The sequence below is a fragment of the Coregonus lavaretus genome, assembly GCF_964263955.1.
Source record: "Coregonus lavaretus genome assembly, chromosome: 26".
Taxonomy (NCBI): domain Eukaryota; kingdom Metazoa; phylum Chordata; class Actinopteri; order Salmoniformes; family Salmonidae; genus Coregonus; species Coregonus lavaretus.
In genome coordinates, this window is record NC_140013.1 from 15,200,701 (window position 1) to 15,223,591 (window position 22,891).

Below are 22,891 nucleotides of genomic sequence, written 5' to 3' on the forward strand. Positions count from 1 at the left end.
GCCAGCCATGAGCAGCCAGATCCGTCAGCCAGCCATGAGCAGCCAGATCCGTCAGCCAGCCATGAGCAGCCAGACCCGTCAGCCAGCCATGAGCAGCCAGATCCGTCAGCCAGCCATGAGCAGCCAGATCCGTCAGCCAGCCATGAGCAGCCAGATCCGTCAGCCAGCCATGAGCAGCCAGATCCGTCAGCCAGCCATGAGCAGCCAGATCCGTCAGCCAGCCATGAGCAGCCAGATCCGTCAGCCAGCCAGGATCCTCCAGAGCCGTCCAGCCAGGATCCGCCAGAGCCGTCCAGCCAGGATCCGCCAGAGCCGTCCAGCCAGGATCCGCCAGAGCCGTCTAGCCAGGATCCGCCAGAGCTGTCCAGCCAGGATCCGCCAGAGCCGTCCAGCCAGGATCCGCCAGAGCCGTCTAGCCAGGATCCGCCAGAGCCGTCCAGCAAGGATCCGCCAGAGCTGTCCAGCCAGGATCCGCCAGAGCCGTCCAGCCAGGATCCGCCAGAGCCGTCCAGCCAGGATCCGCCAGAGCCGTCCAGCCTGGATCCGCCAGAGCCGTCCCGCCAGGATCCGCCAGAGCCGTCCAGCCTGGATCCGCCAGAGCCGTCCAGCCTGGATCCGCCAGAGCCGTCCAGCCGGGATCCGCCAGAGCCGTCCAGCCGGGATCCGCCAGAGCCGTCCAGCCGGGATCCGCCAGAGCCGTCCAGCCGGGATCCGCCAGAGCCGTCCAGCCGGGATCCGCCAGAGCCGTCCAGCCGGGATCCGCCAGAGCCGTCCAGCCGGGATCCGCCAGAGCCGACCAGCCGGGATCCGCCAGAGCCGACCAGCCGGGATCCGCCATTCAGCCTGGTACTGCCCCTTAGTCCGGTGCTGCCCCTTAGTCAGGTACTGTCCCTTAGCCCGGTGCTGCCCCGTAGTCCGGTGCTGCCCCTTAGTCCGGTGCTGCCCCTTAGCCCGGTGCTGCCCCTTGTCCCGGTGCTGCCCCTTATCCCGGTGCTGCCCCTTATCCCGGTGCTGCCCCTTAGGCCGATGCTGCCCCTTAGTCCGGTGTTGCCCCTTAGTCCAGGTGGGGTTAGTTGGAGGGTGGTCATTGGGAGGAGGCTACCGAAGCAGGTTGTGACTGTGGTGGGGTGGGGATCACGACCGGGGCCAGAGCCGCCACCGTGGACAGACGCCCACCCAGACCCTCCCCTAGTCCTGATGTTGGTGCGCCCGGAGTTCGCACCTTTAGGGGGGGGTACTGTGACACTCTGGCTCTATGGACTTTATAATTGAGCCAGGGTTGTTCATTTTCATGTGTTTGGGTGTATTTCATTTGGTGGTGTTGGGGATGGGTGAGTTTCATTTTGGTTGTGTCTATGGTGATTGGTCTATGACTCCCAATCGGAGGTAACGAGTGTCAGCTGTCGGCTCGTTATCTCTGATTGGGAGCCATATATATTCTGTGTGTTTTCTCCTTTGTTTTGTGGGTTATTGTTTCCGTGTTGCTGTTAGTCTGTATCAGTATTTGAACTTCACGTATCGTCATTTGTTGTTTTCTTCGTGGTTGCTTTAAATAATAAAGTCATCATGTTCACTCCACGCGCTGCGTATTGGTCCGCTCCTTCAGACGATCGTGACAATTTCATAGAAAGGTATTTACACTCTAGAGGAGAATGTGTTTGGTTTAATGTTAAAGATACTCAAGGAGATAAATGGTTAATAGTCATAATCTTATTCTGTTTGGTTTCGAGACGTTTATTTCGTCTCGAAAGGGGGGAATATCGTATCTGAAGATTATGCCTTTGTTAAATGTTTTTCATGACGAAATGGAATGTTGGTTGTTCAGGCCAAAGGGGGGATGTTTTATGATGTTATTTGAAATGTGCCGCTTGGAGGGTGACGCCCGAGGGGAGACTGGTGATTGGCCAGAAGAAGGGAGTAGCCCCTCCCTTTGCATTGTTTATAAATAGGGGGTAAGCGATTAGACGGCAGAACGGCCATAGCAATCTGGGGAGCCGTTCTCCGGACATCGCGAGTCTGTATCTATGCTGTAGATTCGTGATTTTAATAAAAGCCTCTAACACGATGCAGTATGGCGAACTCTTTGTTGACAGCGATAATGGCCACCATTCATCATATACGACACTCACAAAGGCAATCAAGCTCCCAAGCTAACTGGCTAAAGGTAGCTAGCTTGCTAGCTACTTCTAGACTTACAACTCCGCTCACCCTAGCAGAGCAGGTTAGGCTTTTGAAATTCATGTTATCAATTAAGATCATGGCCACAGCTCTATCGCAATTGCCAATCCGCTATTATTAGAAGTCAGTAGATTTAGGTAACTGTCCTTTCTGATTAGGCTACAGGTAACAAAACAAACACTTGCTGTAGTTGACAAGCATATATTCAATTAATATCCATATTTGATTCAATATTTTAAATTCCAACCCCATTCACAGTAGTTTAAGCTAGCAAACCATTAGGCAAGGCAAAAAAAACGACTACCTCGAAATCGTCCTGCTATTCATGTTGAATAAGTGAGTCTTTCCATTTGAACCAAGCAAGCTGCTAGATGCTATTGAAATTACAAAGAATACCCGCAAATATCCCAATTACACACACATAAAAATTCATCATATTTTCATATATTCACATCACCCAAACCATTTGCGTTTCTAATGACTCTCCATTGCCACAAATCAGCTTATCATAATCTACTCCCAGTGGAACAACAACTTTAGCTACCTGGACCCTGCCCCTCCGTCATAGGATCCTCCCAGAATCTTATAGACTGGTCACTACTCCCTAAACTAACATCCCGCTCTCAATACCATCCCGCGATATAATATGATGGGCAGTGTTGTACGGAACCCCAAGATAACATTATATCAAAGCTTATTGTCCAAACTTATATCAAATTATCATACACACTTCTATATCTTATTATTCAAACTTCACAGTGCGACTCATTTTCCACATTCATACCCCTCTCATATCACATTCACACAATGTTGTTCTCAAACACGCTTAATCACTATTTGTATAACCTGCAGGAATATTTTATTCTATAAAAGGGCCCAAATGTATCATTTTACTATGGTCAATTTTACCATAATCCTACATCCCCTCTAAATTTTCCAAATATAATGACCGAAACAAACCCTAAAAGATTGGCCGAAATACAATGTGTAGACGTCATACTATCATACCGGTACACGTGACCTGTTCCTCCAACAGGATTTATCATACCCCTCCTGGTAACGTGAATTGTTCCACACTAAGTATGTCAATGATAATTCATGCACCATCGATTCTTCTCCTCCTAATGCGAGATTGGGCATGCCCTTTCTCCACCAGAGATAGAAGCTTCAAGCGACCTCAAATATAGTCCCTTTCCTGACACTTCCTCAACACAGAAAAGGCTATTATTTGCAGGATTTCTTGTTTTTTTCTGATCACCCACACAGACAAGCAGCTGCCCTAGCCGAAATGAATCAGACAGAATGACCAGCAGGACGAACAAATTAATCAGATTAATTGAACAAATACACCAAATGACCAACCGAGTGACCCCGATTAATTGAATGCACGAATTGAGTCAGACCAGTTGACCAAGATGAAAGAGTTGCTTTCGCAAACTCAAGCAAGTCCAATAAAACCAGTCTTGTACAAAACGATTCAGACAAAACAATTGAATCAAACAGATTGATCATGCTGATCAAATGAGCAACCTGAATGAGACAGATGAAACATCCAACTTAATCACAACTGAATGAATCACAGTCGCTCAAGCAAACCATTCACAGTCGCTCAAGCAAACCATGTAGTTGTTGTTTTATTCTTACTTTTTTGTTTAAAATAAATGCACTGTTGGTTAAGGGCTGTAAGTAAGCATTTCACTGTAATGTCTGCACCTGTTGTATTCGGCGCATGTGACCAATAAAATTTGATTTGATTTGATTTGATTCACCCGCACAAGATGAGCAGACCTACCCTTTCTCTTATTTATTGCAGCCCTGGTGGCTATTTCACAACTGTTCACCTACTCCGGATGACCAGCGCTACTTCCAATTATTATATCACCTACTCAGGATGACCTACTTCTTACCTAATGGCCCTGTCTAATGATTGCATCACCACCACCCCTCCTCTATAAATTGCAGCCATCAACAATGAGTCACTCATAATCATATATACAATTTATACAACAGACAATACAACTAGGACAAACATCTTGTTTACCGTCCTAGCACTCCGGAGTGAACAGTTACCCTAACCATCGTAACTATCAACAAGGTGGTCTGTGTCAGTTTCCAACAGGTTTATCTATTAAGAGTTTAGTAATAAATCAATATATACCACAATGTAGGCTTCGTCTCTTAAATGAACAACATACTGTGAGTGAGGCGCCACTTACGTGTCAGAATGAGTCATCAACCACACAGTGCTTTGTTCAAATTACAGACTTTAGATATAACAGGCGTCTGCTTACTTTTAGTAATTAGTTGTGCAGCACAGTGGGTCGACGCTCACTCCAACGGCGGGTGGTCACTCACTCCTGGCAAGCTCGACAAAATGTAGAGGATTCTTTGCACAGTGCTGATATTCTCTTATTCTTAAACAAACCTTAAGCTTTAGAAAATGACACAGACAATGACTTCTGAGTATATATAAAATATATTTAGTTATGCAATTGCAGGTAGAAGTTAATGCAGAGTCACACAGGATTTGGATGGCTCCTCATAAGTTCTACAAAGTGTCTTAAAACAATCCCTGCCTTTTATACAAGTATAAATTGATAATTGACAAGAAGAGTATCGTCCAACCCATCGGGTATCTCACTGCACACTCATATGACATGTCTTGAAATATGCAGACAGATGGATTAAAAGTACATTTACATTGTAATACTTCTGACAGCCATCATTCTAACTCCGCCCACAACTTTTGGACTTTATAGCATTCCCAGAATGCATGGATTATTGAGTCATTGTTAGTTTTACACTTAAGATATGACTGTCGTGGTGCTGTATAATTTGTGAATTGTCTCTTGTATAATACTGGATTAAGCGTACATTTTTGTTAACTGTAATTTCATTAATTATGTTCTAACATTCCCTCCATCTTGTGCCAGTATTTGTTCTTTTTAAGTCTTGGTTCCAATAGTTTATATATTTTTCTAAGAGCTTGTCAGTTGGATTATTGCTCTGATTCCAATGTAGCAGATGGGGATCTGTCCACACTTGCACTGTGGAATGTCTCTTATGTGGTGCAGTTTTAGTGCCTTGAAAAGCACATACTCTGCATCATTCCAAATGTGAATTGTGACCAGATTTGTGGTAAACTTTGTGGTAAAACTAGTAGAAATGAGCATTGTAGAAATGAGCATTGTTTTCTATGAATATGATGTGGAATAGCCCCCCGCCAGCTCCAAGGAGAGGGTATGAATGATGAGATTCCAAATGAGGTCCGCGCCGGGCTCCGTCACTGTGTATGTGCGTGCGTCCATGTGTGTGTGCATACAGTGGGGAGAACAAGTATTTGATACACTGCCGGTTTTGCAGGTTTTCCTACTTACAAAGCATGTAGAGGTCTGTAATTTTTATCATAGGTACACTTCAACTGTGAGAGACGGAATCTAAAACAAAAATCCAGAAAATCACATTGTATGATTTTTAAGTAATTAATTTGCATTTTATTGCATGACATAAGTATTTGATACATCAGAAAAGCAGAACTTAATATTTGGTACAGAAACCTTTGTTTGCAATTACAGAGATCATACGTTTCCTGTAGGTCTTGACCAGGTTTTCCCACACTGCAGCAGGGATTTTGGCCCACTCCTCCACACAGACCTTCTCCAAATCCTTCAGGTTTCGGGGCTGTCGCTGGGCAATACAGACTTTCAGCTCCCTCCAAAGATTTTCTATTGGGTTCAGGTCTGGAGACTGGCTAGGCCACTCCAGGACCTTGAGATGCTTCTTACGGAGCCACTCCTTAGTTGCCCTGGCTGTGTGTTTCGGGTCGTTGTCATGCTGGAAGACCCAGACACGACCCATCTTCAATGCTCTTACTGAGGGAAGGAGGTTGTTGGCCAAGATCTCGCGATACATGGCCCCATCCATCCTCCCCTCAATACGGTGCAGTCATCCTGTCCCCTTTGCAGAAAAGCATCCCCAAAGAATGATGTTATTACCTCCATGCTTCACGGTTGTTCCTTCTTCCTCCAAACACGGCGAGTGGAGTTTAGACCAAAAAGCTCTATTTTTGTCTCATCTGACCACATGACCTTCTCCCATTCCTCCTCTGGATCATCCAGATGGTCATTGGCAAACTTCAGATGGGCCTGGACATGCGCTAGCTTGAGCAGGGGGACCTTGCGTGCGCTGCAGGATTTTAATCCATGACGGCGTAGTGTGTTACTAATGGTTTTCTTTGAGACTGTGGTCCCAGCTCTCTTCAGGTCATTGACCAGGTCCTGCCGTGTAGTTCTGGGCTGATCCCTCACCTTCCTCATGATCATTGATGCCCCACGAGGTGAGATCTTGCATGGAGCCCCAGACCGAGGGTGATTGACCGTCATCTTGAACTTCTTCCATTTTCTAATAATTGCGCTAACAGTTGTTGCCTTCTCACCAAGCTGCGTGCCTATTGTCCTGTAGCCCATCCCAGCCTTGTGCAGGTCTACAATTTTATCCCTGATGTCCTTACACAGCTCTCTGGTCTTGGCCATTGTGGAGAGATTGGAGTCTGTTTGATTGAGTGTGTGGACAGGTGTCTTTTATACAGGTAACGAGTTCAAACAGGTGCAGTTAATACAGGTAATGAGTGGAGAACAGGAGGGCTTCTTAAATAAAAACTAACAGGTCTGTGAGAGCCGGAATTCTTACTGGTTGGTAGGTGATCAAATACTTATGTCATGCAATAAAATGCAAATTAATTACTTAAAAATCAAACAATGTGATTTTCTGGATTTTTGTTTTAGATTCAGTCTCTCACAGTTTAAGTGTACCTTTGATAAAAACTACAGACCTCTACATGCTTTGTAAGTAGGAAAACCTGCAAAATCGGCAGTGTATCAAATACTTGTTCTCCCCACTGTATATGTGCACAGCTCTGTGTGTTTGTGTGTGTGCGGCTATGTGTGCGTGCGTGAGATAGGGAGAGAAAGAGAGAGAGAGAGTGTCGTCACCTGTCGTCACAATGAATCAGAGCTGGAGTGGGAGCTAGCCCCCTCCTCAGTCTCCTCGTCAGCCAGTCAGATCGCTCGCTCAGTCGCAGTGCACACAGCCAGTCTACAGCATCCCTACCAGCCTGCCTCTCACACTCACACACTCTCCATTCAGCTCCCTCATCCACACACCCAGATAGCAGAGCGACCAGCAGCTTACTCACTGAGCCAGAGCTAAGAGTAACAGAGAGCGAGAGACAAATAAGGGATATTCGTACATAAGAGAAGATGAGGATGTCTGTGCCCGCGCAGCGCCCCCTGTACCTCCTCCTGCTTCTGCTGTGTGCCGGAGGTGGGGGCCTCTCTTCCCCCCTTGATCTGGAGCCCCCTGCTCCGGAGGCGGCTGCCCCGGCTGAGGCTGACCCCACCCAGGCCACTCCCCTGCCTGACCCCTGTGAGGGAAGGCCCTGTCTCAACGGAGGCGCCTGCAAGGCCCAGCCCTCCGACCCGGAGACAGAGGACACTCTGCTCAACACCTGGGCTTACAGCTGCACCTGCACCTCCGGCTTCACCGGACGCAACTGTGAGGTGAGCCCGAACCACCTGCCTGTACTTGTCTGTATGTCTGTCTGTCTGATATTATACTGCTTGGTTCTATTACATTTGGAATGTTGATATCGATACAGCATAATGTGCACCTCTCTTTCTCTCTTCTCCCTTGGAGATGTTTTTTAATGGGAGCATGTGCTGTGAGCGAGACATGAAGAGGAGTGCTGCGTTGCTGTGGCAACAGGAGTAGAGAGGAGTAGCGAAGTAGGAGACGGGAGTGCGTATGATACGAAACAGAGATGGATCAGTACAGCAGTACTGTGAGGCACAGATGTTCATGGGTGTTCACGCCAACCAAGCTTCACAGGCTGAGCAGGAGTATAATGTCGTATTACAAGTTAATATTGAGTTGTTCATAGCTAGAGGCAAGTGGTTCATCAGCCTGAAAACTGACAGTGTCAACAAAATACATTGAAATACAATCTTCAGTGCTATTTTAGGCTTAGGGGTTAAATTTAGGGTGAGGGTTAGGGTTACGATTAGGGGTTTGGGGATAGGGTTAGGGTTAGGGTTAGGGTTTAAGGAAAGTAGGATTTTGAATGGGAATCAATTGTTTGGTCCCCACAAGGATAGTAAAACAAACATGTGTGTCTTAGGGTGTGTGTGCGTGTGTTTGTGTGTGCGTGTGGCTACTGTGAGTACACACTGGTGTGAGCAGAGTACAACTAGCCTACAACTATTGGCATTAATCGGGCCATTGATTCTATTATAGAGAAGTGTTATCAATTAATGTGAACTCCTACGATTGATATGGTTGTTATTCATTAATCATTACCTATTTAAATGAACCCATGGCGTTGACATTTCCCAGTGAAAATTGTGTTTTGACCCTCATTGAATTTTGTGATGATTTCTGACGATTCCTTACATTTGTAAGAAAATAACTTTACCAGTTATTCAAACAACTTTACCATCTTTACCAGTGGTAGAGGTGATGCACATGAATAAATGACACGTGTGATGAGACATGTCTAAGTAAATGACCTGAATGGCTGGCTTTTTTTCCTATGGAAAAGGCCAATGTCCTTGCTTCACATACCACTAGTCATAATGACCTCAATAGCAGAATGTGTTTCACATTTCAATCTTACCTAACCCAGTTCTGTGAAGGATACCTCAAGGAGACTCAACTATTCACTGCATGTAGCGAATATTGCTGGTTTTTATGAGGTAGTTAGCAATAGGATTCAGTCTGTAAGGCCCCTGTCTGACTTATTCTGGTATAAGAGAGATCATCCACAAACAGCGTCATTGTATCTCATAACCAAACTACCAAGGTGACTCTTTGCTGAGAACTTTGACAGCTACAACCCACAGGTGGCAGTTAGGCCTCCCACAGCCAGGTCACAGGCCCATCTACATTTACATTTTAGTCATTTAGCAGACGCTCTTATCCAGAGCGACATACAGTTAGTGAGTGCATACAGGCACCTTTTCATACTGGCCCCCTGTGGGAATCGAACCCACAACCCTGCCGTTGCAAACGCCATGCTCTACCAACTGAGCTACATCCCTGCCGGCCATTCCCTCCCCTACCCTGGGCCAATTGTGCGCCACCCCATGGGTCTCCCGGTCGCGGCCGGCTACGACAGAGCCTGGATTCAAACCAGGATCTCTAGTGGCACAGCTAGCACTGCGATGCAGTGCCTTAGACCACTGCGCCACTCAGGAGGTGAAGAAAAGGGGGCAGTGTGTGGAGGTGAGTGCGCTGCCTGACTGGTTGTGTAAGCGTAACCAATGGGGATTGAACCTGGGTTTCCCATTACCCAACCCAATGTCTTAACTATTACGCCGAGAGGACATCTTCAAGGTCCGAGGATGACATTTGGGGTCTCAGGCAAGGCTACCTCTTCATGACAGCATGATTCCAAATTACCTCTACTAATTTCAGGACAGACTTTGCACCACCACCAGCAGTGACAGAGCAGCAGCGGACTTCTTAATGGAAAATTCAGCCAGGGACCTTATCACTGTCTCCTTGGCTGTCCTTGTTTCCTACTCCTGGAATAGAAATGGAGAGGGCAGCAGCTGTAGTTTGGTACTGTCGCAACCACTCCGCTCCTCCGCGCCACAGGTCCGCCACCACCAGCCTATGATAGAAACTCTTTAGGGAGTAATTGATTATTCTCTCCCTATCCCACTCACCCCCTCTTTCTCCATGGCAACTGGAGCAGCAGTCACTAGGGATTTGGTAAACGACCTGTTTTGTCGGACGGACGGCGGGACACACTGGCAGTTTGCATCCTTCCTCCGTGCGTCACACTCGCACCACAGATGGAGCTGGGAAGTGGAGGAAGAGAGAGAGAGAGAGAGAGAGAGAGAGAGTGAATGAGAGAGGAGAGGAGGGAGATTTAGAGATGGGGAAATAAAAATGTGAGATGGAAAGAGAGAGATAGATTGAGAGAGCGAGAAAGAGAGAGGGGGAGATGGAGAAAGAAGGATGGGAGATGGAGAGAGAGAACGAGAAAGCAACTGACAGTAAGAAACTGTGAGGGAATCAGTCAAACATCCTATCCTAAAGGAATCGTTTGTCCATTTTGTCAAGAGGCCTCCCGAGTTGCGCAGTGATCTAAGGCACTGCATCACAGTGCTTGAGGCGTCACTACCGATCCGGGTTCGATCCCAGGCTGTGTTACAACCGGCCGTGACCGGGAGACCCATGAGGCGGCGCACAATTGGCCCATCGTCGTCCGGGTTAGGGGAGGTTTTGGCCGGCCGGGATTTCCTTGTCCCATCGTGCTCTAGCGACTCCTTGAGGCGGGCCGGACGCCTGCAAGCTGACTTCGGTCGCCAGTTGTATGGTGTTTCCTCCGACACATTGGTGCGGCTGGCTTCCGGGTTAAGCGAGCAGTGTGTCAAGAAGCAGTGCGGCTTGGCAGGGTCGTGTTTCGGGGACGCATGGCTCTCGACCTTTGCCTCTTCCAAGTCCGTAGGGGAGTTGCAGCGATGGGACAAGACTGTAACTACCAATTGGATATCACGGAAAAGGGGTCAAAGTACAAAAATAAAATAAAAATGAGCTCAAGAGTTTAGGAGACTAAATGTTTCCGTGCTGGAGAGTAGGAGGAGAAGAAAGTGAGATTTGACCTCGGAGGATGTGCCATTGTTCGATAGTGTCAGAGTCAGTTAACCATCATGTCTCATCCTGAGCTGGTTCAGATGTGAGCTGAGAGAAACCAGAAATATACTGAATCAGTGACATGACTGGTTATCTAATCTAATGTAATCTAATTAAACAAATACCATTTTCACAAATCAAGCACAGAGGAGCTGTGCTGGGCTGGACAGGATATGCATACACCACAGTTGCTGGAACCGTGCTGGAAAGGACCAGCACAGTACTGTTCAGGTCAGCCATATAGTGTGAATCAAGCGTAGTTGTTTGTTTACCTGAACCTCTACCCATTCTAGTCTGTACCTATAGCTATTAGCTGGTCCTATAGGGTGTGTTCCTGAGATTTCTCCTGCTTGTGTATCCATAAATTATTCCCCCATGAGTCTCCAGGGCCCAGGCTTATTCATTATTGAAAGACTGGTTGTGCCCTGATAGATGTGCTAAGCTCCTCTACAATAAGGTTGTGTGTCAGTGTCAGGGAGTCTGCAGAGTGTATCACTCCTTAAAGACGAGCACACAAGGAGCTCTTATTGGATTGATCAGCCTTTCAGCATTATGAGACGGTGAATAGTGGATTGTTGAGCTGGGTTCGCTTAATCTCATTGCCTCAGCATTTTGTGTTTACCATTACAAGGTATACCTCTCTATGAGGTCACTCACTTCCAATGAGGATTTAGTTTGAGCTCTGCACTTTTCTGGAGATTGTGTGGAGGTTTATCATAATGGATTTTCATTGTGGTGGAATGGAAACTGTTTGAGCTGTTTCAAGTGGTAGGTGGCTCTATTTATTCAGAACCACTAGTTGAGGGAGCTGTGCATCACAGCTTTGAAGGAAAATTTTTTTTCTGAATCTCTCCTCTCCTATGCACAGGCCAGGGCCCTGCAGAATACTAACATGTGGTATGCTACGAGAAGGGACTGGCCCATGGTGAGTGGTGGTGGTGATCTGCTTGTGTCTCAGAGTCTCTGGGTTGCTGCAGAGCTACAGCTTTTGTTCCAGTGTTTCAGCGCCATCCAGTTAAGGCGAGCTCAAGGCGCAACGCCACACAGCCCTTTAGGCTCAGTTTGAGCTGCTTTGATATCCCCTGCTTGTTAGGGGAGCAGAAAGATAGAGGCCACGAGGAATATGGTAATACCCACACTGCTTTTTATCCGAACACTGCAGAATGAATACTCATTACAGAATTTACATGATCTTTGCAGTACCGTCGAGAGACTGTGGCACAGGGAGTTTACCGTGGTGTGTTTTGGGAGACGGCGTCATTTTTATCATCATGTCATAATGTTTGGATTAGAATTAATATTGTTTTATTCCAGTGCTGAAAAGGCAGATAAGACTGCTTGCAGTCTGAGAGAGAATCAGCAGGTTGAACAGGAGCTGGTCATGCTCACTTTATCCCCCTGCTGGTCAACTGTGGTCTGTTTGTGTGTGTGTGTATGTTTGTGTGTGTGTGTGTGTGCGTGCGTGTGTGTGTGTTTATTTGTGGTTGTGTGTGTGTGTGTGTGTGTGTGTGCGTGTGTGTTTATTTGTGGTTGTGTATGTGTGTGTGTGTGTGTGTGTGTGTGCGTGCGTGTGTGTGTGTGTGTTTATTTGTGGTTGTGTGTGTGTGTGTGTGTGCGCGTGTGTGTTTATTTGTGGTTGTGTGTGTGTGTGTGTGTGTGTGTGTGTGTGTGTGTGTGTGTGTGTGTGTGTGCGTGTGTGTTTATTTGTGGTTGTGTGTGTGTGTAAGGGTTGGATGTGTGGAGAGTGCAAACAGTCTCTAAAGGTGTCAGCATGCTTCAGTTCGGCTGGCACCTAGCCGAAGTCGGCTAAGCGAACCCAACAAGTGTGCTTGCTTACTCCCTTAAAAGGCCTTCGCTTGGAAAACCAGAAAAAAGCGGCAATAATACTGTTTGTCCATTCTGAGACGCCGTAGCCAGTATACACTTCCTCAAAATAGTCAGAATGAATTTACGATAATTCAAGAAATCTGTCATTAATTTTGAAGTTTTGGTCGCACAATTTCACATCTAACTAAGATTTTTAGTGCAGTATTTCTCAATAATTTTTTTTGCATGAAAATGAGTTGTCTCTTGTTGAATGACAACATAGACTTTATTGAAGAATCCCTACTGCTGACCAATCACTGACGAAGGGGCGTAGACTTCGGCTACCGACTTCGGCTACCAACTTCGGCTACCGACTTCGACTACCGACTTCGGCTACCGACTTCTGCTTGCCTCTAGAAAAAATATTGTATGCCTGAACAGCGAAAAAAACCATACCGAAGTCCAAAACGAACAAAAACGTCACAAAATGTTGTCATAATATATGCACAAACTCTTCCGAACTGTTTCGGCTGGGAAGCATGCGGACACGTTAGGGGGCTGAGCACGTATCTGTGGGGGGCCCCCATGTTGAGGGTCAGCATGGTGGAGGTGTTGTTACCAACCCTCACCACTTGGGGTCTGCCCGTCAGGAAGTCCAGGATCTAGTTGCAGAGGGAGCTGTTCAGACCCAGGGCCCTGAGCTTAATGACGGTATTCCTCTTGTCTAGGATAGGGCAGAGTGCAGCGCAATGGCGATTGCGTTGTCCCTGGATCTCTTTGGGCGGTATGCAAATTGTAGTGGGTCCAGGGTGTCAGGTAAGCCTGATGTATACAGTCCTAGTATCCCCCTGAACATTAGTAGCAGGGAGTATAAGTCCTACTGTGTTCAAGGCAGTAAGCTGCAGACTGACAGTTCTGGGCTGAAACATCTCATTTTACAGCACTGCAGCCCTGCAGACCATCTCATCCTGTCACTCACCCATTTGTCCTACAAGAAATAGAACAGCGGCATGGAACATTCTAGACTACAGCACCCCTTAGGTATTCTACTGTCGTTGTCTCTCTCTTTACGTTTTCTTCCTTTAATTTCCGCTCTTCCTCTTGCCAGGTCGCAGTTGTAAATGAGAACTTGTTCTCAACTGGCTTACCTGGTTAAATAAAGGTGAAATAAATACAATAAAAAATAAACATCTGAGTTTTATCTCACTCTGAAGTATCGTATCCCCTCTTTTTTTCACTCAACCGTGTTTGTTTAGTTTGGCATATAGAAGCTCATATTTTAGTGAGTCGTTTTCTGTATACATGGGCAGACCAGAAGAAATTGATATGTTGTTAATGCTGGTTTGGAAGAACCCGAAAATATACAATATCATCAATGCAGTATCTGTCACCGAATACGATGAATTACCTTTTTTAGCCATCACCAATCATCAATAATCTCATATTCAGGGTGATGTTCTCTTGATGTGACGTGGCCCATATTTCTCTGAAGAGGAGAGCTCTCACTCGGCCAATTGCCTTGCTCATTTCCACATCACACATCACCTGCCCTTTTGATCTTGATATTTGATCTTGTGGCTGAGAGAAGTCTATGCATATGGATGGAGTGAATATGGCCAATATGGCCTTCATTGCCAACCTTAATAGACTCTGTGGTGTTGCGCTACAATGAGGCAAATCCAACCTGGCAACCTCTCAAACCATCCCAATATGACCTGGTTGCCAGACTTCTCTATTATTCAATGACAAACGTTAGGGGAGTTGGCTAAAAGCTCCAGCTGATCTGGAACTCAGACACCACCCTATCCTTTCTGATCTCATCCTCTATTGGTGGTGTTGTCAGGTCAATGTCAGTTCGGGTGCGGGATGGAGGAGGACTGAAGAGAAGATGACTCTTTTGTCTGTTGTCACAGGACACAGAGATGTGTCTTTTTGCTCTGTCCTAGATAGAGAAAGGCTATTTTGCCTGGCGTGTTTAGGTTTCTGCTGTTTGTCTGTCCTAAGTGCTATTTATAACCTCTACGGCCCTAGGCTTTGCGTCACAAGGCTGGGGGTAAAACGCATGCTGCTCTAACTCAGCAAGTACTCACCCTTTACCCTCCATCCACCATGGCCTCCTAATAATAATCAGTCATATTGTGTGTGTGTGTGTGTGTGTGGAGGATGAGGATGGCGATGTGGAAAGGCTGATACCACCAGCGAGTCTGTGTCTTCATCATCTGTACTTTTGCCCTTTGTTGTTCCAGGGGAGGGTGTCTCTTAGCAACAGTGCAGCCAAATCTTCCTGCCGTCTCCACTGAGTTATAGTTTACACACACAGACACATAGACGGGCATGTAGACACACACACTGATATAAGCCACAGACACAGTTTATCAGTCAGCATAACAGCATTTAATGAGGCGGTGTGGGATGATACCCAGTATGTTCTGTGTGTTGGAATACGTCCTGAACAGCTTTGCTGGGTCCCTGAAACACTAAACGAGGGCTTAATCTAAAGGAGGCCTGTTGTTTTACCTCAGACTCCATCTGCAGACGATGAAAGACGCCCTCTGAGGACACAGACAGACAGAGAGGCAGGCAGGCAGGCAGATGGGCAGACAGACACTATATATACAGTGAGGGAAAAAAGTATTTGATCCCCTGCTGATTTTGTACATTTTCCCACTGACAAAGACATGATCAGTCTATAATTTTAATGGTAGGTTTATTTGAACAGTGAGAGACGGAATAACAACAAAAAAAAATCCAGAAAAACGCATGTCAAAAATGTTATAAATTGATTTGCATTTTAATGAGGGAAATAAGTATTTGACCCCTCTGCAAAACATGACTTAGTACTTAGGGCAAAACCCTTGTTGGCAATCACAGAGGTCAGACGTTTCTTGTAGTTGGCCAACAGGTTTTCACACATCTCAGGAGAGATTTTGTCCCACTCCTCTTTGCAGATCTTCTCCAAGTCATTAAGGTTTCAATGCTGACGTTTGGCAACTCGAACCTTCAGCTCCCTCCACAGATTTTCTATAGGATTAAGGTCTGGAGACTGGCTAGGCCACTCCAGGACCTTAATGTGCTTCTTCTTGAGCCACTCCTTTGTTGCCTTGGCCGTGTGTTTTGGGTCATTGTCATGCTGGAATACCCATCCACGACCCATTTTCAATGCCCTGGCTGAGGGAAGGAGGTTCTCACCCAAGATTTGACGGTACATGGCGCCGTCCATCGTCCCTTTGATGCGGTGAAGTTGTCCTGTCCCCTTAGCAGAAAAACACCCCCAAAGCATAATGTTTCCACCTCCATGTTTGACGGTGGGGATGGTGTTCTTGGGGTCATAAGCAGCATTCCTCCTCCTTCAAACACGGCGAGTTGAGTTGATGCCAAAGAGCTCGATTTTGGTCTCATCTGACCACAACACTTTCACCCAGTTCTCCTCTGAATCATTCAGATGTTCATTGGCAAACTTCAGACGGGCCTGTATATGTGCTTTCTTGAGTAGGGGGACCTTGCGGGCGCTGCAGGATTTCAGTCCTTCACGGCGTAGTGTGTTACCAATTGTTTTCTTGGTGACTATGGTCCCAGCTGCCTTGAGATCATTGACAAGATCCTCCCGTGTAGTTCTGGGCTGATTTTCTCATCGTTCTCATGATCATTGCAACTCCACGAGGTGAGATCTTGCATGGAGCCCCAGGCAGAGGGAGATTGACAGTTATTTTGTGTTTCTTCCATTTGCGAATAATCGCACCAACTGTTGTCGGTCTCCCGAGTGGCGCAGTGGTCTAAGGCACTGCATCGCAGTGTTAACTGTGCCACCAGAGATCCTGGTTCGAATCCAGGCTCTGTCGCAGCCGGCCGCGACCGGGAGACCCATGGGGCGGCGCACAATTGGCCCAGCGTCGTCCAGGGTAGGGGAGGGAATGGCCGGCAGGGATGTAGCTCAGTTGATAGAGCATGGCGTTTGCAACGCCAGGGTTGTGGGTTTGATTCCCACGAGGGGCCAGTATAAAAAAAAAAGATCTATTCGCTAACTGTAAGTTGCTCTGGATAAGAGCGTCTGCTAAATGACTAAAATGTAATGTAAATGTAATGTCACCTTCTCACCAAGCTGCTTGGCGATGGTCTTGTAGCCCATTCCAGCCTTGTGTAGGTCTACAATCTTGTCCCTGACATCCTTGGAGAGCTCTTTGGTCTTGGCCATGGTGGAGAGTTTGGAATCTGATTGATTGATTGCTTCTGTGGACAGGTGTCTTTTATACAGGTAACAAACTGAGATTAGGAGCACTCCCTTTAAGAGTGTGCTCCTAATCTCAATCAATCAATTTTATTTTATATAGCCCTTCTTACATCAGCTAATATCTCGAAGTGCTGTACAGAAACCCAGCCTAAAACCCCAAACAGCTAGTAATGCAGGTGTAGAAGCACGGTGGCTAGGAAAAACTCCCTAGAAAGGCCAAAACCTAGGAAGAAACCTAGAGAGGAACCAGGCTATGAGGGGTGGCCAGTCCTCTTCTGGCTGTGCCGGGTGGAGATTATAACAGAACCATGCCAAGATGTTCAAAAATGTTCATAAGTGACAAGCATGGTCAAATAATAATCAGGAATAAATCTCAGTTGGCTTTTCATAGCCGATCATTAAGAGTTGAAAACAGCAGGTCTGGGACAGGTAGGGGTTCCATAACCGCAGGCAGAACAGTTGAAACTGGAATAGCAGCAAGGCCAGGCGGACTGGGGACAGCAAGGAGTCACCACGGCCGGTAGTCCCGACGTATGGTCCTAGGGCTCAGGTCTCTCAGTTGGCTTTTCATAGCCGATCATTAAGAGTTGAAAACAGCAGGTCTGGGACAGGTAGGGGTTTCGTAACCGCAGGCAGAACAGTTGAAACTGGAATAGCAGCAAGGCCAGGCGGACTGGGGACAGCAAGGTGTCATCATGCCCGGTAGTCCTGACGTATGGTCCTAGGGCTCAGGTTCTCAGAGAGAAAGAGAGAACGAGAGAATTAGAGAGAGCATACTTAAATTCACACAGGACACTGGATAAGACAGGAGAAGTACTCCAGGTATAACCAACTAACCCCAGCCCCCCGACACATAAACTACTGCAGCATAAATACTGGAGGCTGAGACAGGAGCGGTCCGGAGACACTGTGGCCCCATCCGAAGAAACCCCCGGACAGGGCCAAACAGGAAGGATATAACCCCACCCACTCTGCCAAAGCACAGCCCCCGCACCACTAGAGGGATATCCTCAACCACCAACTTACAATCCTGAGACAAGGCCGAGTATAGCCCACAGAGGTCTCCACCACAGCACAAACCAAGGGGGGGCGCCAACCCAGACAGGAAGATCACGTCAGTAACTCAACCCACTCAAGTGACGCACCCCTCCTAGGGATGGCATGAAAGAGCACCAGCAAGCCAGTGACTCAGCCCCTGTAACAGGGTTAGAGGCAGAGAACCCCAGTGGAGAGAGGGGAACCGGCCTGGCAGAGACAGCAAGGGCTGTTCGTTGCTCCAGAGCCTTTCCGTTCACCTTCACACTCCTGGGCCAGACTACACTCAATCATATGACCTACTGAAGAGATAAGTCTTCAGTAAAGACTTAAAGGTTGAGACCGAGTCTGCGTCTCTCACATGGGTAGGCAGACTGTTCCATAAAAATGGAGATCTATAGGAGAAAGCCCTGCCTCCCGCTGTTTGCTTAGAAATTCTAGGGACAATTAGGAGGCCTGCGTCTTGTGACCGTAGCGTACGTATTGGTATGTACGGCAGGACCAACTCGGAAAGATAGGTAGGAGCAAGCCCATGTAACGCTTTATAGGTTAACAGTAAAACCTTGAAATCAGCCCTTGCCTTAACAGGAAGCCAGTGTAGGGAAGCTAGCACTGGAGTAATATGATCAAATTTCTTGGTTCTAGTCAGGATTCTAGCAGCCGTATTTAGCACTAACTGAAGTTTATTTAGTGCTTTATCCGGGTAGCCGGAAAGTAGAGCATTGCAGTAGTCTAACCTAGAAGTAACAAATGCATGGATTAATTTTTCTGCATCATTTTTGGACAGAAAATTTCTGATTTTTGCAATGTTACAAAATCTCAGCTCGTTACCTGTATAAAAGACACCTGGGAGCCAGAAATCTTTCTGATTGAGAGGGGGTCAAATACTTATTTCCCTCATTAAAATGCAAATCAATTTATAACATTTTTGACATGCGTTTTTCTGGATTATTTTGTTGTTATTCTGTCTCTCACTGTTCAAATAAACCTACCATTAAAATGATAGACTGATCATTTCTTTGTCCGTGGGCAAACGTACAAAATCAGCAGGGGATTAAATACTTTTTTCCCTCACTGTATATATATACGCCATTTAGCAGACGCTTTTATCCAAAGTGACTTACATATGGGTGGCCCAGGGAATTGAACCCACAATCCTGAAGTTGCCATGCGTTACCAACTGAGCCATACAGGACCACAAGGGCAAGCGGGCAGACAGATACACTATAATAAGTGGAACGGCACTGTTGTTCATTTGATGTTCTTTTTCTGATTGGTATGATCCAAAATTACACTTTGGTTCGTTCAACATATTTTCTATTCAATTTGTCTAGAATCAAATAACGCATTTGACAGATCAATGTGATCTCTCCCAGAAGAGTTGGAGGAGTAGCCTATTGACTCGGCCTTCAATTTGTTCTTTTTGGCCACCAGTGACAGTGAATGTCACTCCAGGCAATGTGTTCTGTATTTTATTATTATTATATGTTCCCTGCCAGCACTGAAACTTAAATGATATATGTGTAAATACTGTGATACTAAAAAGCCTGGGAAGGTTTCCATTGATGAGATAGTCACCATTTGGTTACAATATTATAACCAGTTAATATTGTCACGAACGTTGAGAGACGGGTCAGACCAAGGTGCAGCGTGAAAAGCGTACATGTTTATTTAACTCAATAAACAAAACAACGTAACATGAAGTCCTACGGCTATACACATACAAGCCTAAACACGGAACAAGATCCCACAACTAAGGTAGGCAAACAGGCTACTTAAGTATAATCCCCAATCAGAGACAACGAGCGACAGCTGCCTCTGATTGGGAATCACACCCGGCCAAACCTAGAAATACACATCTAGATCCTAAACATAGAAATTCTAACATAGATCCTCACGCCCTGATCAAACCAACTAAAGACAACCAGCCTCTCAAGGCGTGACAAATATGAAAGTCTTATGTAAAGAAAGTGTTTGGAGTCATTATATCATGTTATGGAACCAACTTAATATCTTGATCAACAGGACATTTATTTAATTGCCTGTAACCCAACTAAAGAAATGTGGATAAGTAATTCCAAAGTGAAAAATCTACTTGGGTTGTGTATATATACACTGTGTACAAAACATTATGAACACCTGCTCTTTCCATGACATAGACTGACCAGGTGAATCCAGGTGAAAGCTATGATCCCTTATTGATGTCACTTGTTAAATCCACTTCAATCAGTGTAGATGAAGGGGAGGAGACAGGTTAAAGAAATATGTTTAAGCCTTGAGACAATTGAGACATGGATTGTGTATGTGTGCAATTCAGAGGGTGAATGGGCAAGACAAAATATTTAAGTGCCTTTGAATGGGGTATGGTAGTAGGTGCCAGACACACTGGTTTGTGTCAAGAACTGCAACGCTGCTGGGTTTTTCAGTTTCCTGTGTGTATCAAGAATGGTCCACCACCCAAAGGACATCCAGCCAACTTCACACAACTGTGGGAAGCATTGGAGTCAACATGGGTCAGCATCCCTGTGGAATGGAGGAGGGGAGGGAGCAACTCAATAGGAAGGTGTTTTTAATGTTTTGTACACTCAGTTATGTCCCAAATGGCAGCCTATTCCCTTTATAGTGTGCACTACTTTTGGCCAGAGCCCTATTGTCCTTGGTCAAAAGTAGTGCACTATATAGGGACTAGGGTGCCATTTGAGATGCATCCAGTCTCTAACTCAGCAACCTTGCACAGGCCACAAACTCCCCTTCCACTCTCCTCTGTAAAGTAAATTAAGCATATAAATGGCTTGAGGATGTTGGAAACCAAGCTAAGATAATCAGGTAATATAATCAGAGCCGCCTGCAGATCAATGTGATCTCCCACCTGGATTGAGCTTTTTACCAGGCTTGGGAGAGGTAGTTGGCATTGAATCATACAGTATATTTGGTTTTAATGCTTTTTTTCAATGCAGGCAGGCAGACAGAGAAATAGAGAGACAGACAGACAGACAGACAGAGCCCCTAAGACAGACAGGAATAGGAAGAGAAGTGTCTGTGTTCCCCTCCCAGTGGAGGTGTTGTTAGCCCAGGGCGCTAACCAGAGTGATTAGCTAGTATTAGCAGCTGGGTCTCTGTGCTGACAGGGGGGCTGAGGAGGCCTGGGGGAGGTAGGGGATCTCTGTCTGTCTGGGTCCAGTGTCCCCTGTTGTAGAGGAAGCCATAACTTTACATCAATGACGAATATATAAAATGTATATACATATATAAACTGTATATACATACTGTATATATATATATCATTGCTTTACATACGATACAGAGTTAACGCAACGTTCTTCACCAGGTGACCAGGTGACTTGACCAAGTAAAAACTCCAGGCCTTTAGTTTTAGATATGTGGAGCTTCCTTCCTTCCTGCATATCTCCACAGGATGGACAAAGCAATCACTGATACTTTCCTGTTATTAAGGAACTCATCAAACTCACCTAATTCATCTAAATCTAGTGTGTCTAGTTTTGTTTACATTGGTATTCCATCTTACATCATCTATAGGAGGACGTGCTAGACTCCAGTCACTTCCAGCCAGAAGGGGTAGCTCCATAGTCACAATAATTTCTAGAACCTACTCTTTCCTTTTATGGTTGCCTGGCAACATGGTCATGACTTGTAGTTGATGATTATTGTTAACAAAAACCAGCTGCAAAGCAATTGGATGTCATTTGGAGCTTACAATGTCTAAAACCATCAAAAACAGTGGTAAATGAGTGGAAAACTCGGATAGCATTGTTGTATCCCCAGTTTCCCAGTTGGATATTTCCGAGTTTCTTAGTTTCGAGTAGCACATGAATGTAGCATGATCTCCATGTGGTGAAGGCATGCAAATGGCCATTGGACAGGAAATTGGCCCCACTACTATCTCTATTGCCTGAGCTTTCATACTTTCCCATTGTACTAGCGCCCTCAATATCTAACCACTGTGTTCTTCTTACTGCAAGGGCTGCAAAGAAAAGAGAAACAATCATAATTTGCAGCACACATTTGGTTTGACACAGGGAACAGAATGTTCCTGTTCTATGTTCCATGACATCAAGCTGAGGCTTAACAGGGCTCTTTTGGGGTCTTTTTACTGGCTGTCAGGCAGCAGGGAGGCGTAGGTATATAGGTCAGAGTGAACAGGCACCTCAATCACCATGGTGCATGAAATAGATCTTCACTCAGGCCAGCTGTGGTTGGCTCTCCTCCATGTAGCAGAGGAGCTCTGGGAGGGAGTGACTGGGCATGACTGTGTGTTGACTGTGTGTGGATGTTACATACTGATTAACTGTAACGAACAGAAACAAGCAAGACATAAACACTGTCAATGCAGGATACTGCTCCCATTCAGCACACTCTAAAAATAAAAGGTTCCTGGAGTATCCTTTAGGGGTTTGCCGCACCCCCTCTCTTTCCCTCTGTCTCTTTCTTACTCTATCTCTCTATCCCCCCCCCCCCTCTCTCTCTCTCTCTCTCTCTCTCTCTCTCTCTCTCTCTCTCTCTCTCTCTCTCTCTCTCTCTCTCTCTCTCGCTCTCTCTCTCTCGCTCTCTCTCTCTCGCTCTCTCTCTGTACTCTCACTTATCGCTCTTGCTGTCTACCGCTTTCATCCTCTCCCGTCTCTCTTTCTCTCTTTCTTTCTTGCACGACCTTGCTCCCTTTCTCTCTCCTTCCCCATAGTCATACCTCTTGATCCTCTCTGTTGGCTGGTAATCTACATGTGGGTTGATTTGGAGGGATCGTGGCCTAATTTGTGGTGATCGATTGGAGGAGTAAGGGATCCTTACATAAGAACGTCTTACAGTATATATGTGTTATTTTTAACGGGGGTTGATTTATCATGCTCATGATGTCTTATGAAACTATAGCATGACAAAGGAGGAAAGAGGGGAATAGATAAAGTGAGGGGGGAAAGAGGAGGGAAGAAGGAC

At 46.1% G+C, this 22,891-nt stretch overlaps 1 protein-coding gene across 1 annotated transcript in view; it reads left to right on the forward strand.

Moving 5' to 3' along the window:
* The first annotated feature begins 7,246 nt into the window (after positions 1-7,246).
* LOC311102145 (delta and Notch-like epidermal growth factor-related receptor) overlaps positions 7,247-22,891 on the forward strand; it is a 75,513-nt gene continuing 59,868 nt past the window's right edge. Inside the window, exon 1 of the mRNA XM_084143378.1 lies at positions 7,247-7,736. Within this exon, the coding sequence (XP_083999504.1) occupies positions 7,437-7,736 (300 nt within the window). The 5' untranslated portion in view covers positions 7,247-7,436. The remainder of the gene's footprint in view (positions 7,737-22,891) is intronic.